Below are 24,440 nucleotides of genomic sequence, written 5' to 3'. Positions count from 1 at the left end.
TGTAGAACATTATTTTTGTAAGTATCTATCTAATGTGACCTTAAATGCTTTCTCATGCCCACTTTTCCCAGACAGGATTATTTTTTCCTTCCTTCCTTCCTTCTTTGCTTCCTTTCGTTCTTTTTTTCTTTCTTTTTTTTGTTCTCATCCATTTTTTTTTCTCTATGTCTCCTTCCTCTATTCAGGTTTCTTCCTCTATTCATGTCTCCTTTCTAACCTCTAAAATGACACAGACACAACACTGTGTTCTTTAAACAAGTTCTTTACCATTTGCATATTGATTTCTTTTCTTTTGTGCTTATTTAAAAGAGTTGTTTTTATCAGTTGATTATTAACAACAAAAAAACCATATGAAATGATAATAGCTCTTGACATGCCAATTGATATATTTTTGGAGATTTGTCAGATATAATAATTTCAATATTATGTTACTGTGAAGTTTGGTGCTGGTTGCTTTTTTTTTTTTCCACAGTTGTCATCTAGATAACATTATAGTCGCTTTTAATCCTTTGAAAGTTCTCATGTGACTGGATCTCTTGAATTCTTTGTCCTGGTTTTCACAAATGAAAAGCCCTATCTTCCAGTAAGATAATACCAGAATGAGAAGTGGCTTTTAGAAGGCACAGTTCTGAACTATAGCAGTGAAGGAACATTTGAGAAGAGATAGTCCAGCTTTAGTTCTGTTCTCGAGTCTGTATGGCTTAGAACAAATGTGTCTAGGGGCTTCCATGCTAAATGTCCTCCGTTCATAAAATCACAATTATTAATTAGACTACAATTAAATATTAATTTACTTTTGAGATAAATGACATTTTAAATTTGGAATTCTAGGTTCTTTTTTTCTTCTAAATCTGAGGAGAGCATTTTCATCCGGCTTTATAGAAAGAGCACACATAGAAAGCTTAGATGCTATTAAAGCGTTACTTCTTAAACTTGGCTTCTGGTTTCATTCAGGCCCAGCAAAATACTTAATAATAAACATGGTTTGTAATCATACATGTGCAGCTAAAGTAGAACATCGTAGTGAGGGCTTTTCCTTTTTTCTCTTTTTGAAATTAGGGAACCATTTTCTTGTAGGCATTTTATAACTGGAACACAGTGTTTGATATAGTGCTCGATATATATGTGTTGAATGAATTAATGAAATAATTCATTTAATGTCTTAATTCATTTAAGACCTCAAAGAGCTTTTAAAATCGCAAATGGTGGCTAAGGCTGCAGCTTCTATAGATGAACATTCTGTTCTACAAAGCCCCATGAATTAAGACATCGGTGTCATTTGCTGGTATTTGATACTTTTCCCTTCCTTCACATCGATGTGTTTAAATTAGGTATAAAGCTTTAATTAGGTGCTAGTTAAAGAAATATTTAAGTCCATAATATTATCTGAGCCTATAAAACAGATGCTGAAAGCACAAATCCAAAAATTCTTGTAATATTCTTTACAGGCAGCCTATGCGCCCCTTGAGAGCAGGGGCGTCCTTCCCCAATTTTGTATTCCCTGTACTCAGTGTATAGTGATAGCCAAGGAACACGTTGTTTTGGAAGGAAGGGAGGGAGGGAACAAGAAAGGAATAATGTATCTAAATCAGTAGGTGTTATTTGTAATTTATGATCTTTTCCCATTCTGACCATTACTGGAATAGTAGAAATTATAGATTTATGTTGTAGTCAGGATTCATTAATAATTAGGTTCAACTCATCAGTATTTATAGGTTTAGCTGAGTATGAGATAGTTAGATTGCTCTTCACATTTTTTTCTCTTCCACCATTCTAATTTTATATTTATTTTTGGTGCCTTATTATTTTTGGTGCAAGTTCTAGTAGAAAGAATATAGACTCAGGAACAAAAGAGTTGGTTTCTAGCCCTGGTGCTGAATGGGCCCTGGGAAAATCATTTAAACCCTCTAGTGTTGCCCTTCCAAATGCTATGAATTTTCTATTTTTAAAGCATCTATCTTGACCATAAATCTCAAATACTAAGGCTAATAACATTACTTTTGAAAGTCACTTACTAAAATTTATTTAGTTTTAAAAATTTAGAACTGCAAAAATAGTTGCCAACCCTACCATCTCTATACATAAGAGAATATAACCTTTCATATCTTGTATACATGCCACCCAGGCCAAGGGACAGACATAATGTTATAAGAATTATTTGAGTTTTCTTCTTATTCTTTTTTTGTTTTTTAATTTTGGAGAGAGAGAGCAAGTGCGTGAGTGGGGGGGAGAGACAGAGAGAGAGAAAGAAAGAGATCATCCCAAGCGGGCTCCAGGCCCAGCATGGAGCCTGACATGGGACTTGATCCCACAATGCTGGGATCATGACCTGAGCCAAAATCAAGAGTCAGATGCTCAACAGACTGAGCCATCCAGGCGCCCCTGAGTCTTCTTCTTCTATGTCGTGCTAAATATATTTCTCAATATTGGTTCTATGTTTTCATTTATTTATCATTCTGAGTCATCCAGAATCCTGCCATTCAAGGAAAATCTCCAGCCTATTATGAGGTTAAGGACATGGGGTTTCCATTAAGGTACTGCTGGGTTTGAATCCTGGAACCAGTACTCACTAGTTATGTCATCTTGAACAAGGAACTTATCTTTCTGAGCCTCACTTTCTTTATTTCTAAATGAAAGATAGTAATACCCATCCCTAGATGGGTTGAGAATTAATGAAATTTTCATTCTGAAAATTAAATTTAAGGGGTAAGTACAGTGGCTGCATATAATAATCACTCAATATGTGATAGATGATAAAAATGGTAATTATTAACAAAATTCACAAAGCAAATGAGATCATAACTTTGGCTTTCCTTCAGATACATCTCCAAGAATATCCCTGCCTTCTAAGAAATACAGTTTCTGCTTATGGACATTTTGACCTTAAGCTGAAATAAAATCCAAATTGCAAATCTGGATTTTATAGCAATAGCTTATTGTACGCTGACATGCTCTTTGCCCATAATCCTGACTACATGAGGCTCGTAAAAGTGAAAAGGAGTGCTTTAAATATCACCATACCTATATCCAATATTATTGATTCATTTTTGGAAGAAAAGAAATCCAGAAAATAATATAACAACATTAAACAAGAACTGGAAAAGGGGCTAAAAGTCCTTAATTTCATCATCCTTAAACAGACTACTCCTTTCAATGAAAACAATAGCTGTCCTTAATTTACAAATATTTTCACCTTCTCTTCAAAGTAGCATTCCTTATTGTACTATCACAACCATACTTTTTACGATTTTTCCACACTGTTTTCCAAAGTATTTATTTCAAGACTGTATCATCTGGTACAAGTCACATGAACTCAAGGCTTCAGTCAGTCCATCTGTGGTCCTGAGTTTTCACATTTTTATTTTAGAAAATGTTGATGGAATATGATTAATTCATTTTCCTCATCCAATTGTACTAAATCATATTATTAGCAGTGAATTTAACATTCTAAGTTTCTTAGATACTAGTAGGTCATCTCATCCATCTGCCTTACATTCTTACCATTAATTACTTATTATCATTGTAGCTCCCTAGCGTTTTACACAACAGAGACACATGGTAGATTGAGAAAGGGGGCAGGGGCGAGGGGAGGGATATTTATGAAGTGCCATATGCGGATGGATGCTTAATAAATGCTGTTTAATGATCCTCACTGATGACGAGGCTAGATGGGAAACATTAATTAAAGGGGATGTGGAGATCGATGTCTACAGTTCAGTGAGCCTCCTTCCTTTTCTACTTAACGCACAGAATAAAAACCAAGCATACGATTACTTATGACACATCCTGATTTTTTAAATTAGTTTCATTAATGAAGGATACCAGTGATTTGTTAGAAACTGTGTTTTCAGGCCAGAAGCTAGAACACATGACAGTATTTTGAATATGCACAGTCTGGAAAGGTACCTTTGGCTGTGGTTACACTGAGTATCCTCAGGTGGATTTTGGCCATAGTCTGCTTTGAGTCTGAAGATGTGGTCACCTATTCATTGTGATTTAAACAGATTGGGAGAGATCGCTGCCTTTCAACTTACGCTATTTTCCCAACCCAGGTACTGTTCTTCTATTTCCATTACTGTCAGGGCATTCCTTTGAGTAAATTTTGCCTCCCTCATATGGTCTTCCCATGGCAGACTTAGAAAAAGAAAAGATCATTGTTGAAGGGTGTAAGCTCATCTTTTGAGAAAAAAAAAATGGACTCACTAATTCTAATACCTTCTTTTCTCTTCTTTTATTCTTTTATTAGTGGAAATTCAATCACATTGGGTCTTTGGGCTTGCATATTTTTCTTAGGCATGAGTAGTGTGAGCTGAGAAATAGAAAATTCACTTTTGCAAAATTTCAGCTTAAGAAATTGACAAGGGTGAACTTTTTCCTGTTCTTCATTTGTCCAGTGGGAAATGTAGATGAGTAATAGTTACTCAAATCTCATAGAATCATAAAATTTGAGTGATAGAAGGCACTTTGTGGCCATCTTCTCAATCTCTCAGCAGGGCAGCAATTTCTCCTGGGTGTACCTGACAGATGGTCACCTGGCTCTGCTTGAACATTATTACGAGGTCCAGTAGTGTTTTCAGGCAGCATATTCCAATTGGGACAGCAATAATTATTCGAGAGTCTTATTTATTCATCATTTCTTCCCTACATGTTTCCAGAAAATCTAGCTCTTGTCTGAACCCAGGCCTTGTCAAAATAGGTAAATAAAGGCCAGTAGAACTTCTAAACAAATTGGAAGTCACCAAGATAAACTGATGATGTTAACCAGAATGTTTGACCAAAAAAAAAAAAAAAAAAAAAAAAAGAAAAGAAAAGAAAAAAAAGAAAAAAGGATAATTATGCCTTGAAGTTCATTATTCATTCATTCATTCATTCTCTTGGATAGTCCAAACATTTGTTAAGCATTTGCATACCAAAGTTGCAAATATCAATAAGAAATGTTCATTACTTTTAAGAACCCACAACCAAGAAGATATTTTTAGTTAAAGCTCACAACAGTGTCTTCTCCACTGTGGTTTACATCACAGTTGCAGTTAGTTGCTTGTGTGTTTGTAGAATGCCTACCATGATGTCAGAGACTGTGCCTCAAGCAGAGTAGGGCACATAAATATCTGCTGGATGAATGAATAAAAAGAATGAATAAGCAAATAGCTATGATACAATGATAAAAGCATTATAATATATAGGACAAACTTCTAATCCATTATAGCAGAATAGATTAACTCACCCTAGAACAAGATATTTGTTCTTGACCTTGAATAATGAATAAGATTTTCTCAGATGGAGGGGTACCTGGGTGGCTCAGTCAGTTAAGCATCCAACTTTGTCTCATGAACTCGTGGTTTATGGGTTCCAGCCCCACATCGGACTGTATGCTGTCAGCACGGAGCCCACTTTGTATCCTCTGTGTGCTCTCTCTCTGCCCTTCCTGTGCTCTTGCTCTTTCTCTCTCAAAACTAAACATTAAAAAAAAAAAAGAGTTTTATCGGATAGAGAATTTGGAAAAGAGCATTTCATTCATGAAGGTCATATTGGATTTGGGGAGTGGCAGGTAATATGAGGTAGCTGGAATGAATATGATTTTTAAATAAATGTTAAGTAGGGGCTCCTGGGTGGCTCAGTCGGTTGAGTGTCCGACTTCGGCTCAGGTCATGATCTTATGGTCCATGAGTTCGAGCCCTGCGTCGAGCTCTGTGCTGGCGGCTCAGAGCCTGGAGCCTGTTTCAGATTCTGTGTCTCCCTCTCTCTCTGACCCTCCCCCATTCATGCTCTGTCTCTCTCTGTCTCAAAAATAAATAAACATTAAAATAAATAAATAAATAAATAAATGTTAAGTAAAATATAAATCTAATCATTCACTTTTTCATTCAACTAATCTCATTGTGGCTCTACTTCGTGCCAGACACTTGGGCTACAATGGTGAATAAAATGAGACATGATCGCTGCCTTCAAGGAACTTAGAGTCTAATAAAGAAGATGGATATTAGTCAATAATCAAAATACTCATCCCAATAAATATGAAACGGCTGTTGTGACAAGTGCCACATGTAAAAGGCACCTAATTCTAGATGTTCTTAAAATAGGGTTATTGCATAATCAAGGTAATTGGGGGATGCTATCTATGATGTGATTTTTGAATTGATTTCTGAAGGTGAAGAAGGGAGAGAGTGGAAGGTGTCCAAATTCCCTGTGGTAGAAGGAGGGTACACATTAAAAAAACGAAAGGAAAAGCTAGAACACAGAGCATGAGAGGGAGCAAGGTACATGATAGAACTGCAGAAAGAAGTAGAGGGCAGACCTTGCAATCTTTGTATGTAGCTTGTCTTTACGTGGAGAGTGGGAGGCATGGAAGCATCTTCTACAAGAGATGACTCCAGTCTGCTGGTGTTGAGACTGCAGTATACACGACTGACTGAGGGGTCCGGAGGTGGTTATCATGAAAACTGGCACTAGGAAAGCAGAGGCAATGAAAAAACGATTCTGTGAAGTTCACCTTTCTTCCTAAGGATACAATCAAGTTGCCTGGCTACAGCCATTACCCTTTTAAGGGTGCCCTTTAAATGAACAATATATAGGAAATAACACATCTCAACTTTTAGTGGAGTTTGAATCAATATTTTGACATGGAGGCAGACAAAGAAATAAAAGCTTTTAAAAACTTTGTCTAGAAGGTGGAAAGCAAAGAATAATGAGGCGGGGACGTAATGGAAAGAGACTTATGTAGGCATTTATAGATCTGGATTCTAGTCTAAATATAGCAACTACCAGAGAGAGATCAACCAAGTCACATGACCTCATTGGATCTCAGATTTGAAACCTGGAAATAAAGAATTGGAACAGATCATACACAAGCTCCCTTCTACCACACTTTGTGATTCTAGTCTCCAAATATGAGGGGATATAAAGTATGGTATAATGTTTAGGCCATAGAGACTCATCTCAAACCAGACTTAGTATTTGAGCTCTTAATAAAAACCACATTGCCTGTAATGTGTTTGATTAGGGAGAAGTAAGGGAGTGGAATGTAATTGGAAAGTGTAGTTTTGCTATTAAATGGAGCTCAACTGAGAGAAACATTCCTTGTCAAGAGTGTTACTAGTGAACGTTCCAGACCAATCATTACATGATCTAAAAGCTGATTTTGATGGAAGAAACGTAACAAAATGTTCAAATCCTATCCAAATTGCATGAACATTTTTTTTACTTGGTTTTATAGAGGCTAAATCTAACTTACAGATGCCAAACACCCAGATGGCATATGAAATTTAAGTCCATCACCCAAACTGAAGATTGCATCATCCACATGGAACAGCAGGTAGCAGCTGAAGTTTGTGATTTTTATCAGGAGGTCACAGGGTGGCCCAGCCTTGTTTTTATTTCTTTCAGTGGCACGACACCAGTGGTTTCTCTGCTGGTTGCCCTTTTTATTTTTCTCATTGCCTTTCATCTTATTTATCCCCTTCACTGCATTGTGACTCTGGGAAGACTTTTGCAGGAGGAAACATTTAAAAGGACACATCTTGGGCCCCAACGTAAAGGGCACTTTTACTTTCATAATAGTAAATCTTCCACCAGCTGAATGGCTGAATGCGCCCATGAAAGTTTTAGCCTTTTTTGTGTGTTTGGAAATAGAGTGAAAATTTTCAAGCCACAGCTATACCTTGTAGTTTATAAGTGGTCCAAGATGCATTATAATAACAGTGTTATATTTTTCAAAGTAGGGAAGCATTTTTTTTTGTCAGCTATGTCTTGTAAAAAGCCATATTTTCTAAAGGCAAACCTAGTGTTTTGCTGTCTAATTGTAGCAAACATATATATATATAATTATTTAAATAGTTCTCAGTCCTGATGAAGAAAAATCATATTATGTTTCTAAATAAAATAATTTATTTATAAATTTGGTTATTCAGAGACATCTGTGCTATTGAAAGTGCTCATATTGCATATTCTACTTATTACTTGTCTTTTCCCCTTCTTACTGCAACACAATGCTTCCTCTGACCACTGAAAGCAAAGCTTTTATGATTTTGTTTGAGTGTATCTAAAAAAAGCATCGGTTATATCAAGGATAAAAGTCCTGGATTTTTTTTAAACTAAGGACTAAAGAGTTGTGCTAAAGTCGAGGAACATACTGATATTAGCAGCTTTTGATTGCAGGAAAGAAATGCCACCTTTCACCATTCTGATGACAAGGACAGTGTTTCAGTTATTAGTAGAACTTGACATATTAAAAACCAATAAACACCATGAAATTCATTAGTATTTCTGGCCAGGTTCTAAAGTAATTCAGCAGGTTTGTTGAATTTCTTAGGACAGGTGAGCTTCTAGGACCTTACTTTAAAGTACTATCTTTCTTAAACAAATTTGATTTGCTTTTAACTTGTTATAATTTTAATCCTGGAAATACTTTAAAAATTTTCAGCAAGTACTAACATTTTTTTAAAAAGGAAGCATTGATGGGGGTGCTTGGGGGGCCCAGTCGATTAAGCATCCGACTCTTGATTTCAGCTAAGTTCACGATCTTGCAGTTCATGAGTTCAAGCCCTGCATCAGGCTCTGCGCTGACAGTGCAGAACCTGCTTGCAATTTTCTCTCTCTCCTCTCTTTCTGCCCACCCCCCACTCACTCTTGCTCTCAATCAAAATAAAATAAACTTAAAAAAATAAATAATAAAAATAAAGCATTGATTACATTTTCAACTAATATGGTGCCTTTCTCTTTGGATATCTACCACAAATTACAAATCAACTTTGTGGCTCTCTGAAACAGAAATAGCCGTTACAAAAAAAGATGCATTTACTACATAACACCATACATGAAAATTGGAGAAAATGCTTTAGAGCATTTAGAGCATATAGAGAGAGTGATTTAGACTTTAAGGTCGCAGAGCTATTGTGTGCAAATGACTACTCCATGTGTATTAGCAACACAGAAATGAAATGTTAAACATCACTTAGAACTTTAGAAAGATTTGCTTTTCTTCTTCACAGGATCACACATAGGACTTATCCTGCCTTGCTACCCTGAGGAAGTGTCAAGTATATGACATAATGGTAGTATTTTTGAGAATACAGTTACCCCCCCACAGCCACAACCTGGAGTCTCAAGCTGTAATTATGATGCCATGATCAGAAAGTTGTGTTTTAGGTTTGGCCCTGAACGGGTGGCAGTATAATTTTACGCTGCTGGTAAGAGCACAGTGCAGCTGTGCAAAACGAGAATGTTTGTTGTTGTTTATTGTTTAAAGAGTCGCTTTTTTCTCTAACAGACTAATGAAGGGAATTTTAGTACATTTGCACTGGTCGACTGATTGTTGCAAGCTTGACTTTCAGTTGATCAAATGAGGTGAAATAAATCAACAAACTGCCAAAAGAAAAATTTACTTAGATTTTGCCCATGAAATAAAAATGTCTTCAGTTTCTAACGTAAGTTCTATACAATGGCCTAACATCTATATCGTTTAAACATTGAATTATTATATTTTATATTATACTTATATGCTAACTTTAATTAGATGATTAACTTTTATGGAGTAAAATTATTATGATAGACATAATTTCACTTATAAAACTAAATGTGAAAAAAACATCGCATCATATCCATTTTAATTACTAAAATTAAAAACCTAAATTCTTTAAGCTCTTAAGAGTGTCAAGACACAGTACCTAACCCAGAGGGAACTGGCAGGTTCACTGTGAGAAGTAAGATAAATATAGCAGAAAAGAATGTAGATGAAAAATGAAAACTCAAAATATAGAAATTTAAACACTAAATAAAAGACGTGAAACTTTTATGATGGTCTGAAGGTATTTTCAACCTCTGGTAAACATGAAAGAGTTCTTGAAATATGGAGACGATATTTTTTTTTAAAACTTTTTTTTAAGAAGCTGGGCAGGAAAAGTCTTCACTAACTCTAAAGTAGTATGATGTGTTTACTTTTAGCTAAACTGAAGATGGTGATTGGAGCAGAGGGCGGTAGAGGTCATGGAATCATAGCGGGAGGAAAGATTAGCCAAGTGTCATAGGATATTAATGACTTGTAGGCATAAAATGCCATTGTTTAGTGGTGGAAACAAGTCCAACCAGAAAGATGAGGGGGAGACAGAAGGTCAGCCCAACTGTACCCAGCGGTCCTGAGCCTCAGAGCAGAGCCTTGTGCAGTTTCATACAACTTCCCATACAAAGCAGCTCAATTTAGATGTTCTTCTTTTCTTCTGGATAGAGATGTGGCATTTTCAGCTCAGGAGGATTTCATATTAAGGAGATAGAAACAAGTTTGCAAATATAGTAAAACCTTGGTTTGCAAGCATAATTTGTTCTAGAACATGCTGGTGATCCAAAGCACTCCTATTTCAAAGTGAATTTCAAGAACCATTGGCTCAGCTGTGATCATGTGATGTTGTTTAGCATCGTGTCCAGCTGGTAATACAAGACATTATTTTTTTCATCAAGTTAAAACGTGTTAGAAATGTTTGCTCATCTTGCAGAGCACTCACAGAACAAGTTACTCGCAATCCAAGGTTTTACTGCATATAGTTTGATTTTGCGGTTGGTCAAAGGATCTGAGGGTAGAAAAAGTGAGGGAACAAGACTGGAACAGCGGGAGAGGAATGGAAGAAAAAGATAAGCAGCCCGTGGGGAAACAGAGACAGGAAAGTGGGAGGGAAAAAGTGCAGAGAAACAAAGAGAAGGGAGAATGACAGGCAGGCGAGCAAACAGAAAGGCTCAGTGCATTTCAGAGGTACTGTGCTCTGCACTTGACTTGAACTGTGGGCTCCAAATGCGACCATTTGTTTTCTACTGTTATTCTGAAAGCTTGATGAATTCAACACCATTCACAGCTCTTCAACTGCTTGAGAACTTCTGTCCTGGAGCCTCCATTCCTCATCAGGCAACAAGCAGAACATTCTGGCAAGGGAAAAGAAAAACTTAACCACTGTAACAGTAATCAGAGTCTTAAGAAAATTAAGTCTTAAGAAAATCAAATCAGTGGGTCACATTGTCTCATCCTAAGTTGCTCTACCCCTGCTTTGAAGATGGGGCATTGAATTTCAGCTGTCTTTTATGGTAGGATTTGCAATCGACACTGGATTTCCTATAATAGAAAGATTTTGAACTGTAAAAAAAGATATTTTGAAATATGTCTTATGATCTCCCTTCACTTGAGACATACAAACTACAAAAAGGAAATTCACTCTAAATCATGTGTGAAATTAGCTGAGAAAAATGGTAACTGTGAAATAACATTTATACGTTTAGTAATGCCTTTTACAAGATAGAACGTCACACTAAGCCCCTGACCATGAACATGAGATGTTTGTATCAATGTTGGAGTCTGTTCTCACTCTTTCCGGGAAACCTCCGATTCTGATATTCTAGTCAGTTCCAAAACTGTTTATCTTTTTCATATTAGTGTAAGACATGATATTTCAGAAAGCGTAAATTCATTTTACCTTTATTTGTAGCCAGTTAAAAACGGATTAGCCTTTGTGTATTATTCATGTGGTCTGTTCACATAATCTTTATGGATTGCTGAGATGTCATTGCATTTGCCACCCAGTTATTTAATGCAGAACAGATATTCCGATTTGCTACCGGAACTGCCCATCTCTAATATTTTTAATTGTTTTCCCTGATCCTAATATTGTTGCTCAATTTTTTGTATGTGTATATATACACATTCTTTTGTCACCCGAGTACACAGTTTGGGCATGGGCATTGATGGCATCAAGGATACATGCTGTGAGGTGCCTATCATGTGCAGGTACAGTGCAGGTGCAGAAAAGGTGGGGCCAACAGTTCCTCGCCTTACAGAAACCAAACTTAAAATGAGAAATACAGATTTTCTTACTCTGTTCAGTCTACCGCCCTGTAGTGAGCACTTCACCTAAACCAGCTCACTGAGTCATCATAATACTGCCTGTGATACCGTAGATACTGTTATCCTCATTTTGTAGAGTAAGAAATCGAGACTCGGAGAATTTAAGTGATTTACCCAGTCATTGTGGCTCTTCTTTATTTTTGTAAAAATAGGTATTTTGGGGACCTGAGATGAAAGTATTTATCTACTCAAAATATTTCTGTCACTATGTAGTTGAAAAAACTCTCAAGTCAACTGTATTTATTGGCCATATATGAAATACTTCTTATATAGTCCATCTACTTTTTTTCCACAAATATGACTTGTTTTCATTTGAGAGGATGCTTGGCTTCCAGATGGAGAAATAAATTCAACTCACAGGAGTGGAGAAATCAGAGACATTGCAGACATTGGTGTGTATCTTAAAAGAGAGTTCTAATTATAAGGACCTCTTAAATCTGAGAGTTTTTCCCTTTGGTATAAAGGCATTGACTGTGAAACATGGTGTTTTGCATTACAATTGGTGTTTTGGAGGTATTGCTTGAAACTCCATGATTTTCTGCAAAAACATTACAGGGGCAGATCAAATAAGAAGATGCTTGCTGCTGCAGATCAAAATAATAGATCAACAAGAGGGAATACTAGAGCAGTAGTGTCTTAAAGAATTAGGAGAAAAGAGCTGTGGAACAAAAGACTACAAACACAAGCACACATACACACACACATTCTGACATATACTATGCACACACAAACATATACATACACAACATGTAAATAAACGCATTTTAGGCAAGTCATTCAAATAACCCCATTTATGCATTTTTCTGGCCATATACATTAGCCCTACTTGGTCTTTTGTCAGCTGTTTTGTGGAAAACAAAGAATTGATCCATTATTTAACATTTATGAAACCCTCACAATCTATGAGCACTGTGCTTCAGTGACCAGGATACAACAGACAAGATACTTTTTGTCTTTAAGAATTCCCCATGTCCTGTGGGAAAGGTGTTATTGCAGTGGTATGATGACATAGAAGTGACATTCACAGAGCTTCATGATCCTAGAGGAGGGATATCATGGAGGCCTTTTTTGGAAGATATGGTGTCTGAAATGGGTCTTGAAGAGGAAACAGCAGTTAGTCAAAAGGAAATGGGAGGGGCGCCTGGGTGGCTCAATTTGTTAAGCATCTGACTTTGACTCAGGTCATGATCTCCCGGTTCCTGGTTTCAAGCCCCACATGGGGCTCTGTGCTGACAGCTCAGGGCCTGGAGCCTGTTTTGGATTCTGTGTCTCCTCTCTCTCTCTCTCTCTCTCTGCCCCTCCCTTGCTCACTCTTTCTCTCAAATAAGTGAATAATAACAAAAACCAAAAGGAAATGGGAAAGCTAGAAGCCCTTGCAGAACACAGCATGAAGAAAGCTCCAGGAACTTGAGACAGAAGGATGTGTGTAGTCTGGGATTGCTGGAATATAGTGATGAAGGAGAGATGAGAGGTGAGGGTGGAGAGGTAGGCCAGATCTAATAAGGCTAACTGAAATTTTATACTGCTGAGAATGATGAGCCTTTGTAGGATTTAAAGCATGGGAAGGTCAAGTTTGTATCTTAGCAGATCATTCTGGTAGCTGTATGGAGAATGGTTTTTAGGTTGACAACACCAGAGTTTGGGATCCAGTTCAGGAAGCTGTTGTAGAATTGTAGGCAAGAGATGCTGAGGGTTTGAACCAAAATCATGGTTCAAGGGTGACAGGCACTGGGTAATGGTAGTGGAGTGCTTAAGCAATGTTTAGAAGGTACGGTTGGTTAAGGCCTGGTGCTTATTAGGATGTAGACACATGGATTAGGATTTCTCAGAGTTTAGCTGGGGATAGCTGGGTGTGGGTATGAGGAGAGCCAGAAATCTGAAATGGAGAAGGGACAGGAGCTGGTGGGCAGGTTGGAGGTGTGGTCAGTTTAGTTCAAGGTGTTTGTGGTTCATCTAGAACGAGCTGTTCAACACAGATATTTGAGCCTAGAGCTTGAGAAAGTGGTCTCTGGTGATAAATTTGGGAGTTGCCAACCTCTAGATGTATAAAATTGAATGCACAGCCTCTTCTGTGTGTGTGGTGCATTGTTTTGCCTTTTCCTCTTTTCTCCTATCTTAAGGCAAAGATTCCTATCTCCATCAATACGTGGTAATTAATACCATATATACCTCCTGGTTGTGCACGAACAACAAAGCGATCCCAGAGAATGGGAAATGCCTTAGGAAAGTGGAAGTAACTGACTGATTGTTGCTTTTTTCCAGTTGTGTCGGTGGACATGCCTGCCTCAGAGGGATATCGCTTCAGCTGACCCTCCCACAGCTCAGACTTTTTGAGGATCCTGGCTGTGTGGCTTTGCCCGGTTCAAAATGGCAGAAAAGGCTCCCCCTGGCTTAAACAGGAAGACTTCAAGGTCAACGCTCTCCCTTCCGCCGGAACCTGTGGACATCATCAGGAGCAAGACGTGCTCGCGGAGGGTGAAAATCAACGTGGGGGGCCTCAATCACGAAGTGTTGTGGAGAACGTTGGACCGGCTGCCGCGGACGCGCTTGGGGAAGCTCCGGGACTGCAACACGCACGAGAGCCTCCTGGAGGTGTGCGACGACTACAACCTCAGTGAGAACGAGTATTTCTTTGACCGGCATCCGGGGGCCTTCACTTCCATCTTAAATTTCTACCGGACGGGGAAACTCCACATGATGGAAGAAATGTGTGCGCTCTCTTTTGGCCAGGAGCTCGATTACTGGGGGATTGATGAGATCTACCTGGAGTCCTGCTGCCAAGCCAGGTATCACCAAAAGAAGGAGCAGATGAACGAAGAACTGAGGCGGGAGGCCGAGACGATGCGAGAGCGGGAGGGAGAAGAGTTTGACAACACCTGCTGCCCGGAGAAAAGGAAGAAGCTCTGGGACTTGCTGGAGAAACCTAACTCGTCCGTGGCTGCAAAGGTATGAAAAGCGGGGCGTTGCTTCCCTGTGTGTGGTCGGAAAGGTGTTGCCTACTTCCCAGAGAGCGCGATTGTGTTCGTTTTAGGTGTTATGTGGCTACAGGGTGAAAGACACTTTCCAGAAGCTTAGAGACTCAGAGTTATTCTTCCCATGTAATGTCATCTGATGGCATTGCTCTTTCTTAAATATGGTTATTGGGTAGGAACAGGCCTGGGCAACAGAGGCTTTGGAAGGGTTCTGGTTTCCATGGTGCTGTGTGGTGGTGGTGGCTAGAGTTTGAGGAGACAGCCCTCACTGGGGCCATCACATGCAGAGTCCTGCAGAAGGCTGGGGCCTGGGCCCCTTGGATAGAGGCACGGTGCTGTCACTGAGGTTGGAGGAGGTGCCTCCTGGCCTGGTTCTTTAGAGGATCATGGTAAAGAGAGAGTATGGCCCGGTGTTGTTGAGAGGGCTGCAGGAGCAGGGTGGTCTATGCGTGAGGAAGAGGCCATCTTATGAAGCTGTGCAAGGTCATGCAAAGTCAGTGTCCAGAATGCATCCGTTTACCTCCCTTGTGAGGTCTACTCTGACAATAATGTTTCCTACTGTTGGTGTATCGTTTTTTTCCACAACTGAGGCATTACTCTACCTCAGAGTTCATCCTGTTTGCTTAAAATGAAGGTAAATTCATGTTTCCACTGTGCCTGCTTATGTCTAGATCTCAGAGTAAGTTTGTTTTGTTTTGCCATGAATTGCAGCATTTAATTCAAATGCATGATTCTGTTTGTCTAATTTTATTTAGAGCTTTGGGGGTTAGTGCAAACTGATTTTCATCCCATATATTTAGTACTGTATTGCAATATGAATAATGAATAAAGTGTCAAGAGTCATCTTTAGCTGCAGAAGCATAGTATTGGTATTTTGTGCATAATAGATGAAAATGGAATGTGGAATAGAGAGAAGAAAAATAGCAGAAAAACGTGTCATCATATGAATTCTTTGAATTACTTAGAATTTTTTCAATTATTATTTCTTAAAAACAGTAAAGATAATAGGCCATATGCACCATTTGGCTGGAAATTAAGATCCTATCTGATAATCTACAACATGTAAATAGTGTATACAAATGAACTGAATGCGGATGGTCATAAAACCGCCTCTGCATTGTTTGATGTGCCTAGTTTTGCATCTTGTTTTCTTCTAGAGGTGTTTTACCTTGTGGCCAGGACACAGAAATAAGTGAAATAAAATAGAGTTCTGTTGTACACGATGAGGAGAATGCACATCTTACAGCAAATGGACAGATTTCAACTAGGTCTTTTTGTAGTTATGAATAATTTGTTTTCTTTTATCTGTAAGAAAGAAATAGATGTGCTACACTTGTGGGTTTTGGTTGAGAAAGGTTACTGCTCTTTCTAGCATCAAATATTAGGTTGCATATTTGAGTCACTGCTAAAAGTATGGAGTGAATTTTGAAGATGAATGAGATTGTTTGGAGGTGTTAAATGAACTCTTTCAAGCCTGTAAGCAATTGAGGTCAAAATCATTGTTCCATCAAATGTTCCAGAGGGTGGTAGCCAAATATGTAAAAATAAGCAACTAAATCACAGAAAATTTGAAGGTTAATACGGCTTATTTGCTTACAACAACATTATTAACAATTAGGTACTGTTAATAGAAAAAATCTTAAGGTACACACATTTGTTTTTCTGAAGAATTTCTATTAAGGGTAGAATAGGGTCAATAACCTGATTTCCCAGATGAGGGAGTTCATTTAATGCCTAAATTTTAGACAGCCATCTCTTCATCTCTAAGAAGGTAACGTTGATAATGGCCTATTACATTATGCTATTATATACCCCTACGCATCAGATAGATTGTTGAAACTTGCTTCAAATTAGATATCAGATAAGATATCTACCTACACTTTATACCTAGCAGCTAAGGACATTGTTTTGGAAATTTTAATGTAGTTATAAATAATAAATTTGTTTCCAAATTATTAATCAAGCTAAGCAAATCTTTGCTAACCTGCGTAGATTCTTTACTAAACTTTCATAAAGGGTTTGTATTTGTTTATTTAAATATCTACATTTTCCTCTCTGTTTGAATGGAGAAATATTATGGAAGTTATTTACATTTGATTATATGGTATTTTAGTGAAAATATTGTTCATTTGTCTGAGGTTTGGAACCTTTTAAAAACAGCTCTGCACGATGTCTTATATAAACCACTACCTTTTCCTGTACTCTTCTCAAATCATATAACTTGTTATTTCTCTAGAATAATTCGTGGTGAGGTGAGTGCTATGTGTGAATAGTATTTTTACAACTTAGGAACAGTTTGTTTTGTTAAAACTGCAGTAGGATGATACTCCAGCCCTCACTGTTTGTGTGATGGGTACATCAGGATCCTGCTTATACTATGAAGCTCTTGGTTGGAATGCTTGGAATCTATGTGTTTTTCCTGACTTGCTCAGGAGGTGAGATATCTTTGGAGGAGAATCTGTTCACCTTGTGATTACCATGATTGCTTGTTCAGTTTGATAATTCAGTTGAACATATATAGAATTCTCTCTGTGGGTTACACACATTAAAGTGAACATGTAGAGGGGCATCTGGGTGGCTCAGTTGATTAAGCGTCCAACTCTTGATTTCAGTTCAGGTCATGACGTCACTGTTCCCAGGATCAAGCCCCATGTGGGGCTCTGAGTTGACAACATGGAGCCTGCCTGGGATTCTCTCTCTCTTCTCTCTCCCTCTCTCTCTCTCTCTCTCTCTCTCTCTCTCTCTCCCCCTGTGCCTCCCCAGCTCTCACACACATATGTTCTCTCTCAAAATAAATAAACATTAAAAAAATAATAAAATGGACATGTAGAAAGACACTCTTTTCTTCAGAATTTAAAAAATAATCTCTTAGCTTAAACAGGTATTGCATATCCTTGAAAGTGGTGTTTTTTTCTCTTTTGGTTTTTCTGTATTTTATAATTAATATTTCTACAGTAAAGAAAGTTTAAAAGTTATGAGTTTACTTACCAAATCCCTGGCATAAAAGGAAAAACTTGACCTTTTATGTCAAATATTCCACAATAGGTTAAAATATCTATTCAGTGACATGGAATAAATACTCCATAATCACTTCAGTTATCATGCCATAATCCATGCTACGTGTATCCGCTGTGATACACAGCATCACAAGGCCTGTTGACCTGTTGTATTTTGTCTTTGGGCATGACCCTGAAGGTAACAATTTGGCTGTTAGAGAACATTCTTCCTGGTGTCACTTCTATTAATTGAACTTTGTAGTACAGTAATCACTGACAACCATGCCAAAGCAGAGTTCAGAAGGATGGTATATTTTAAATGTCTATATTTAACAAATAGACATTTTTACACATACACAGCATAACATGGAATAGAATTGTACTTTTCACAAAATAATAACAGGGCTAATAGAAATTGTTGTTTCATAGTTTCCTGTGGTGTGGTATGATCTGGTACTGGACATGAGCTTATATCTGTATGATGGACTTTGTGTTCTTTCGGTCTCATTAGTCAAGTACCTGGGTAACTGAATCCCCTTGCATAGAGACAGGGGACAAAATTTAACCTTGAGGCTGTTTGTGAATGTAGGACCCACCAACTGGATGTATGGGATGGTTGGCCCAACTCTCTGCATTACCATGACATGGAATCCTGGTGCTGGCATGCGTTTCATGGGAATGTGCAAGGGGAGAAGATGGGCCTTGCTGGCTGCCAGTTTCCTGGGCAGTGAATTGGAATTAGACTTGATCCTGTGCCTCTTCCAGCCCTGGGCAATTTAGGCAGCCTCTGCCTTGGAAACATTTTTCTCCCTTCTCTTTGGCCTTTTCCCAAATGGACTGCAGGAGCTGTTCTCCTTTAAATTTTGCACTAGAGAAACTTTAGTCCAAGAGGTGTTTGAAAGCATTTAAGGGAGGTGGATCCTGTGGCAGGTGGTATTGGCAGCCTTTGGGATGAAACAATAGCCAACAAGGAGCATGGCCCACCCGAGAGCCGAAAGGAAAGAGGCTCAGTACTATACAGTGCCTTCACTTTAGATACCTGAAGAAGGTCAAGGACAAAGGAAGTCAGCTGTCTTCAGGCAAAGCCAGTTAGGAAACGGCTGAGCCTTTGGAGGCAAGCGTCAGCCAGGGCACATAGGTGTATGTGGTGCTCAGGACGATGCCGGCCAACAGACCCATCTCAAGAGTCAGGTCAGGAAGCTGGACGATAAGCAGCTCTTATTTGATAAGAACAGTATTAAGGCTGCAGAAAGATATTTCTGTTCATCTGAACAAGTGCAGTGAGAGCCACCCAACAACCCTGTTGGGCAGGGTTCAAGGTCGAGTGGGGGCAGGGCACCGCTTATCATCTGCTTCCCCTTCTCACTTTTCCTATGTATCTACAGCCACCACTTACTTACTTAAGGATTCCTCCCTCATCCTCTTATGTTGTTCCCATTCTCTCCTTCTCCATCCTGCCTCCTTGCCTCCTCCCTTCCTTCCTCTCTCCACTGCTCCCTCTACCTCCTCCCTCAGGAAAGGGAAGCAGATTGACTAGAGAATCATTTCTCAACCTTTTTTTGTTAGTGGCCCCCCTGCGGAGAAAAATTAAGTTAAATTTAAATTCTCCCTAAAGACAGAAACTAAATACTAAGGAATAAGATTTTGTCAGGTAGGGTGGAGCTTGGAGAGCTACAGACTATTGTAATATCTAAGATGTTTTTTTACCCTTGCCCACAAGGACCAATTTTCTCCCTTTGGCAGTGACATTGATCCCATGGAGAATGCATGCAACAGGAGAAAGGAGACTGTGTTTCCCGCCTCCAGCTCATTACCTCCACACATGACCTTCACCACATGACCTTCACCATTGACATGGCACAGCATGGCACCTAAAGCAGGCATGGGAAGGACTGGGAGACCATAGACAGTTTTGGGTCAAGAGGGAGGCCAGTAGTAGCAGATGAAGAGAGTCCGTCCCTGGAACTCCAGCTCTCTGGAGAGCCAGAGGTCAAAGTTCTGAGTTTCTACCTTCTAACTGAATTAGAGTGTGGGCGTCTCGAGTCACAGATACAGTCAAAAGAAAATAAATCCAAATAAAATTAAAACTCCTGTGTACTCACCAATGGGAAAAGAATGCATGACATTGCCATTCTATTTCTAGTTTACAGATAAGTTATTCTAATGCTTTGGATTAAAAAAAAGAAAGATATTGGAACAGTACCACCAATTATTGACTTTTAGTCCAAGAACAGAACTTTCGTGTGTGTGTGTGTGTGTGTGTGTGTGTGTACATGTGTACATACACAGGTTTCCCCCATTATCTGAAAATAGAGCATTCCTATGAAATCTTTTGTAAGCTGAAGTGGCATAAAACAAAGAAACAGCATTTCATAAAAGTGAAAAATTCTATTCCCATTTTCTCTCATTGAGTGAAAACAGGTACTAATATGGGTCTTTCATAAAAGCAAAGTGGCATAGGGGTGCCTGGGTGGCTCAGTTGGTTAAGCTTCTGACTTTGGCTCAGGTCATGATTTCGTGGTTTGTGAGTTTGAGCCCCATGTTGGGCCCTGTGTGGACAGCTCGGAGCCTGGAACCTGCTTCAGATTCTGTGTCTCTCTCTCTCTCTGCCCCTCCCCCGTTCACATTCTGTCTCTCTTTCAAAAATAAATAAACATTAAAAATCAATTTAAAAAAGCAAACTGTCATAAAGAGAACCTACAGATAGCAGGGGAAGCATACAGTGTATGTGTATGTATAATATGTGTGTATATATATGTGTATACACACACACACACACACACACATACACACACACACACACACATAAACACACCCATACACAGAGTCAGGTGAACAATCTGCCCATACATAGCTCTGCATTTAGCTTTCTGATGAGCGTTTTAGTGATACAACAAGAGTAGCCATTAAAACCCTAAGAGGACTCCCAAAACAATCTGATGCAGTGTGAGCACACACGGAAATCTCCCTTCATCAGGGCACCTCTGTGGACTGTGCAGTTCCCTGGTTCCTATCTAGGATTGCCAGTGGCCTAATTAGTGTGCCAGTCATGCTGTTTCTGTGTTGTTTATGGTTTTCTCTTCTTGCCCTTTCCTTTCCACAGCCCAGCTGTACAGATTATGTTGTTCCTGCTCTTCCCATAACATGGCATGAGAGTTCAGACAGGATAGCTTAAAAGAATTTTGCCAGTCTGTAGAGGTTCAGATTGGAGATACATGTTTTTTTCTTTCTAAAATATATAATTCATGCAGACTAACTGGTTGAAAGCCTGGAATAAATTAGACATAAAAAAATAAAACAGATAAGACAGAAAATGTTGGGTTTTGATTTAAATGTCTCCAATATTCCATTCTTTAGCTCTAGTGGTCCTATTTTGAGATCCATGCTTCTCCACTTTCCCTGAAAGGCTGCCCTGAAAATGCACCACTTTTTGTCCACTTGACCTCATTTGATCAGGGAAAGGATGGTGAGAACAGAAGAGGAAATTGATAAAAAGCTCACATTGCACGTTCTCTTACCAAGGGTGCCATAGGCCCTGGTTTTACTGAGAATGCCCTGGTTAATGCCTTTTGTCTGATGCTAATTATTAGCAGCATCTCCTTTCACTCTTAAAAAATGTCCCAGTTTGGGCAATAAACGAAATGATTACCTTACATGTGAATATTTTTGAAAAAAAAAAAGAAATTACCCAAGAGTCATGTACTTTTTCTCTTTGCTTCTTTGTTCCATTCGAGGAAGGCCTGTCTTAATTTTCAGGCAATTTTTCCATCTCTTTTGAAAAATCATTGGTTTTCATTAACATTAGAGTAAGATTTTCAGATTCCCTTCCAACTTGGTTTTTAAACCTCAATAAGTAATTATAATTTTCAAAGTAAAAAAAACCCACAACAACAACAAAACAAAACTAAGGAGTTCTTTGTACACTATCTAATTTTATCACAAACAGAGTATGTTGGAAGTATTTAAATATTCTGGTTTTGAAAATTCATGTATACTTTGGTTATTAACAGATTTGTTTTCTTTATTTCAAGTGAGAGACTTTACAAAGTGAATGATGTACTATTTCAGGTAAGCACAATTACTATGAAGGAATGGTCACAATAGTTAACACTTCCCACTTTGGAAGACTCTGGAAATGTTTGAATAATACTTCAGATTAAGTGTTCTTATCTGAGCTCTATCAATGTGAATTGACCATTCTAATGAAGAAAGATATTTTCAATATAATTAACAAAGTTGATTCTAAAAGAATTACTAGAATAAAAGTTCCTTTTTGATCAAAGCATGATTACACAGGAAAAAACAACAACAACAAAACAAAACCTCCAGCTGCTGATGCATAATTCATGAAGTAACCATAGATTACAATAGATTTTTTTTTTTTTTTGGTTTTGGCACTCATTGAGCATTCGTGGTTTTGTTCTATTTGAGAGCAACCTCAGAGTTCTATGACATTCAATAATCTATAATGTGCTGAGGCATAAATCTGAATTCCATATAATATAAGATTGGTTTGTTGGAACTAGTTGACTCTGATAGAGAGTAAGCTTAGCTGGTCACTCAGAACTGTTAGCCGAAACCCATTTTCCACTTCTTATGGTTACATATACCAACTCTTATTAAATTTCCTGTATTTTATAGAGATTATATGGTACAGTAGACATTTACAAAGCCCTCATGACATATTCCTCATTGAAAATACCCTAGTTAGGTATTCCAAGAGTGACAGAAGCTTTTTAAGGTAGCAGCCAGCCTGGAAATTATTCTTGCCCACCAACAGCCTGGTCATTAAAACCCCTCCTACCTCTGTACTGGACCAGAGAAGGATAAAGGAGTCTACAGGCCAAGAGAGCTGGCATGTTCCACAAGCCACACTTTATGTATCTATCACCAATATTCAGCCCTTCACCCAACCTACTGTGTCCCCACATCTCCTGGGATAGAGTTGATGAGGACTTTATAATTTACAATCAGAACTTTGAAGGACTTGAGGAGACTGAGACTTCTCTGTAATTGCTATGTCAGCCTTCATCCATACATATGACCAATCTAGAGTAAAGTAGCTAGACATGGACCAATGGGGAGAAAAACACGTAGTGACTGGCACAGAGACATGTGGAAAAGTGGAAGAGGAAGACATTTGCTCTCATCCCTCCAAAACTTTTATAGGATTCACTAAAAGCTAACATCAAAACTATATCAGATTTTGCATCTATGTATTAATTAGTTTTGGCTGTGTGTACATCTATGTTTGCATTAACTTCTTTTCTAATGCATAAAGCAAATGTATTTCCCCCTTAAATCGTAATGTCTTTATAACGCTTTAAGTGAAAGAACTCTGGATATTACTAAAGACAGAAACCCGAAGTATATAGATACAACTAACATTTGTAGTGAAGTTTGTGTGTCTAGGGTAGGTGAACCAGGTAGTATCAGTCTTCACTGACTGGGACCTGAACTAGGTCTGTTCTTGTGTGTCTGTGCGTGTGTGTGTGTGTGTGTGTGTGTGTGTGTGTGTGTGTGTGAAGGGGTGGGGAGTACCTGTTATTTATATACACTGGCACCTCTCCATAAGAGCATATTATATTAAAAAAAATCTACCTGCACAAAAATACAATGAACTTCAATGAACATTTGGTAATTTAGGGAAGATGCAACTTTGTCATCCAAGTAAGACAGCTATTCAGACTTTTGTGATAACCCGATCAGGCATGAAGTCCATGGAAAGTACTCTAATGGTCCAAGAATAGCAGCAAGAAGTATTTTCATTAGTCTCCTAGGATTTTGTTTCAGGATGCTAGAGGTCATTGCCACCCTAGATTTCACGCTTTTACTTATGTCTCGTTGAGTCACTCCTGACACAACCACAAGTGTTGAATGCCACTTTAAATAGCTTCTCTCTTCTATGCCACAGCGCTGCCAAGGACAGCCAAGTATCCCCTATGCAGCTATGAATGGGGCTGCTTGGTTGTGGTACCCTTCACTGAAATAGACCTCAGGATATTTGCACATGAGTAAAAGAACTCCTAGGCTTCCATTGTTTTAGCACTAATTAATATAAAACTGAGAGCACAATTTTGGATATTGAAATGCACATGTCCTCGCTGGTATCATCTAAATTAAATCCTCAACTATATTTGTTCCTTGAATTAGGTTTTTTTCTTCTAAACATTCAAATTTCAGTTTACATACATGTTAGAGTTACACTTATCTTTGGTAACATTTTAGAACTTACTTTTACATTGGTATCCAAACATACGGTTTCAACCAGAATTTGGTTGGATTGAAAAATAATTCATTGCCGCTATCTATGAAGGATAGCAGCATATTTGTGCTGTGAAAACTTAGGTGAATTTTATTAATACAGTGGAAATGTTCACTTTGGCAAACTAGCAGGGGGCCTCACGTAATATCCTTAAGGTGAGCAACCTGTTCCATTTCAGTGCAGCTTTTAGTTTAGAGGTAGAAAAACATTGGTGGGCAATCCTGTTTTTTAAAAAGTGACAATTTATCATACCACAGCTGCAATGGACTACAAGTGCAATGAAAGAAAATATGAAATAGTAGGCTAGAATCTAGTATAACATGAACTTG

The 24,440-nt window shown here is 38.4% G+C and overlaps 1 protein-coding gene across 1 annotated transcript in view; it reads left to right on the top strand.

Annotated features, from left to right (window-relative positions):
* Positions 1 to 24,440, top strand: part of KCNB2 (potassium voltage-gated channel subfamily B member 2) — a 383,106-nt gene that overhangs the window by 12,498 nt on the left and 346,168 nt on the right. Inside the window, exon 2 of the mRNA XM_015064708.3 lies at positions 14,141 to 14,824. Within this exon, the coding sequence (XP_014920194.2) occupies positions 14,246 to 14,824 (579 nt within the window). The 5' untranslated portion in view covers positions 14,141 to 14,245. The remainder of the gene's footprint in view (positions 1 to 14,140; positions 14,825 to 24,440) is intronic.

This window comes from Acinonyx jubatus, chromosome F2 (assembly GCF_027475565.1).
Source record: "Acinonyx jubatus isolate Ajub_Pintada_27869175 chromosome F2, VMU_Ajub_asm_v1.0, whole genome shotgun sequence".
NCBI lineage: Eukaryota > Metazoa > Chordata > Mammalia > Carnivora > Felidae > Acinonyx > Acinonyx jubatus.
Note: the sequence above shows the minus strand (reverse complement) of the source record. Positions and strands in the feature narration are given on the sequence as shown.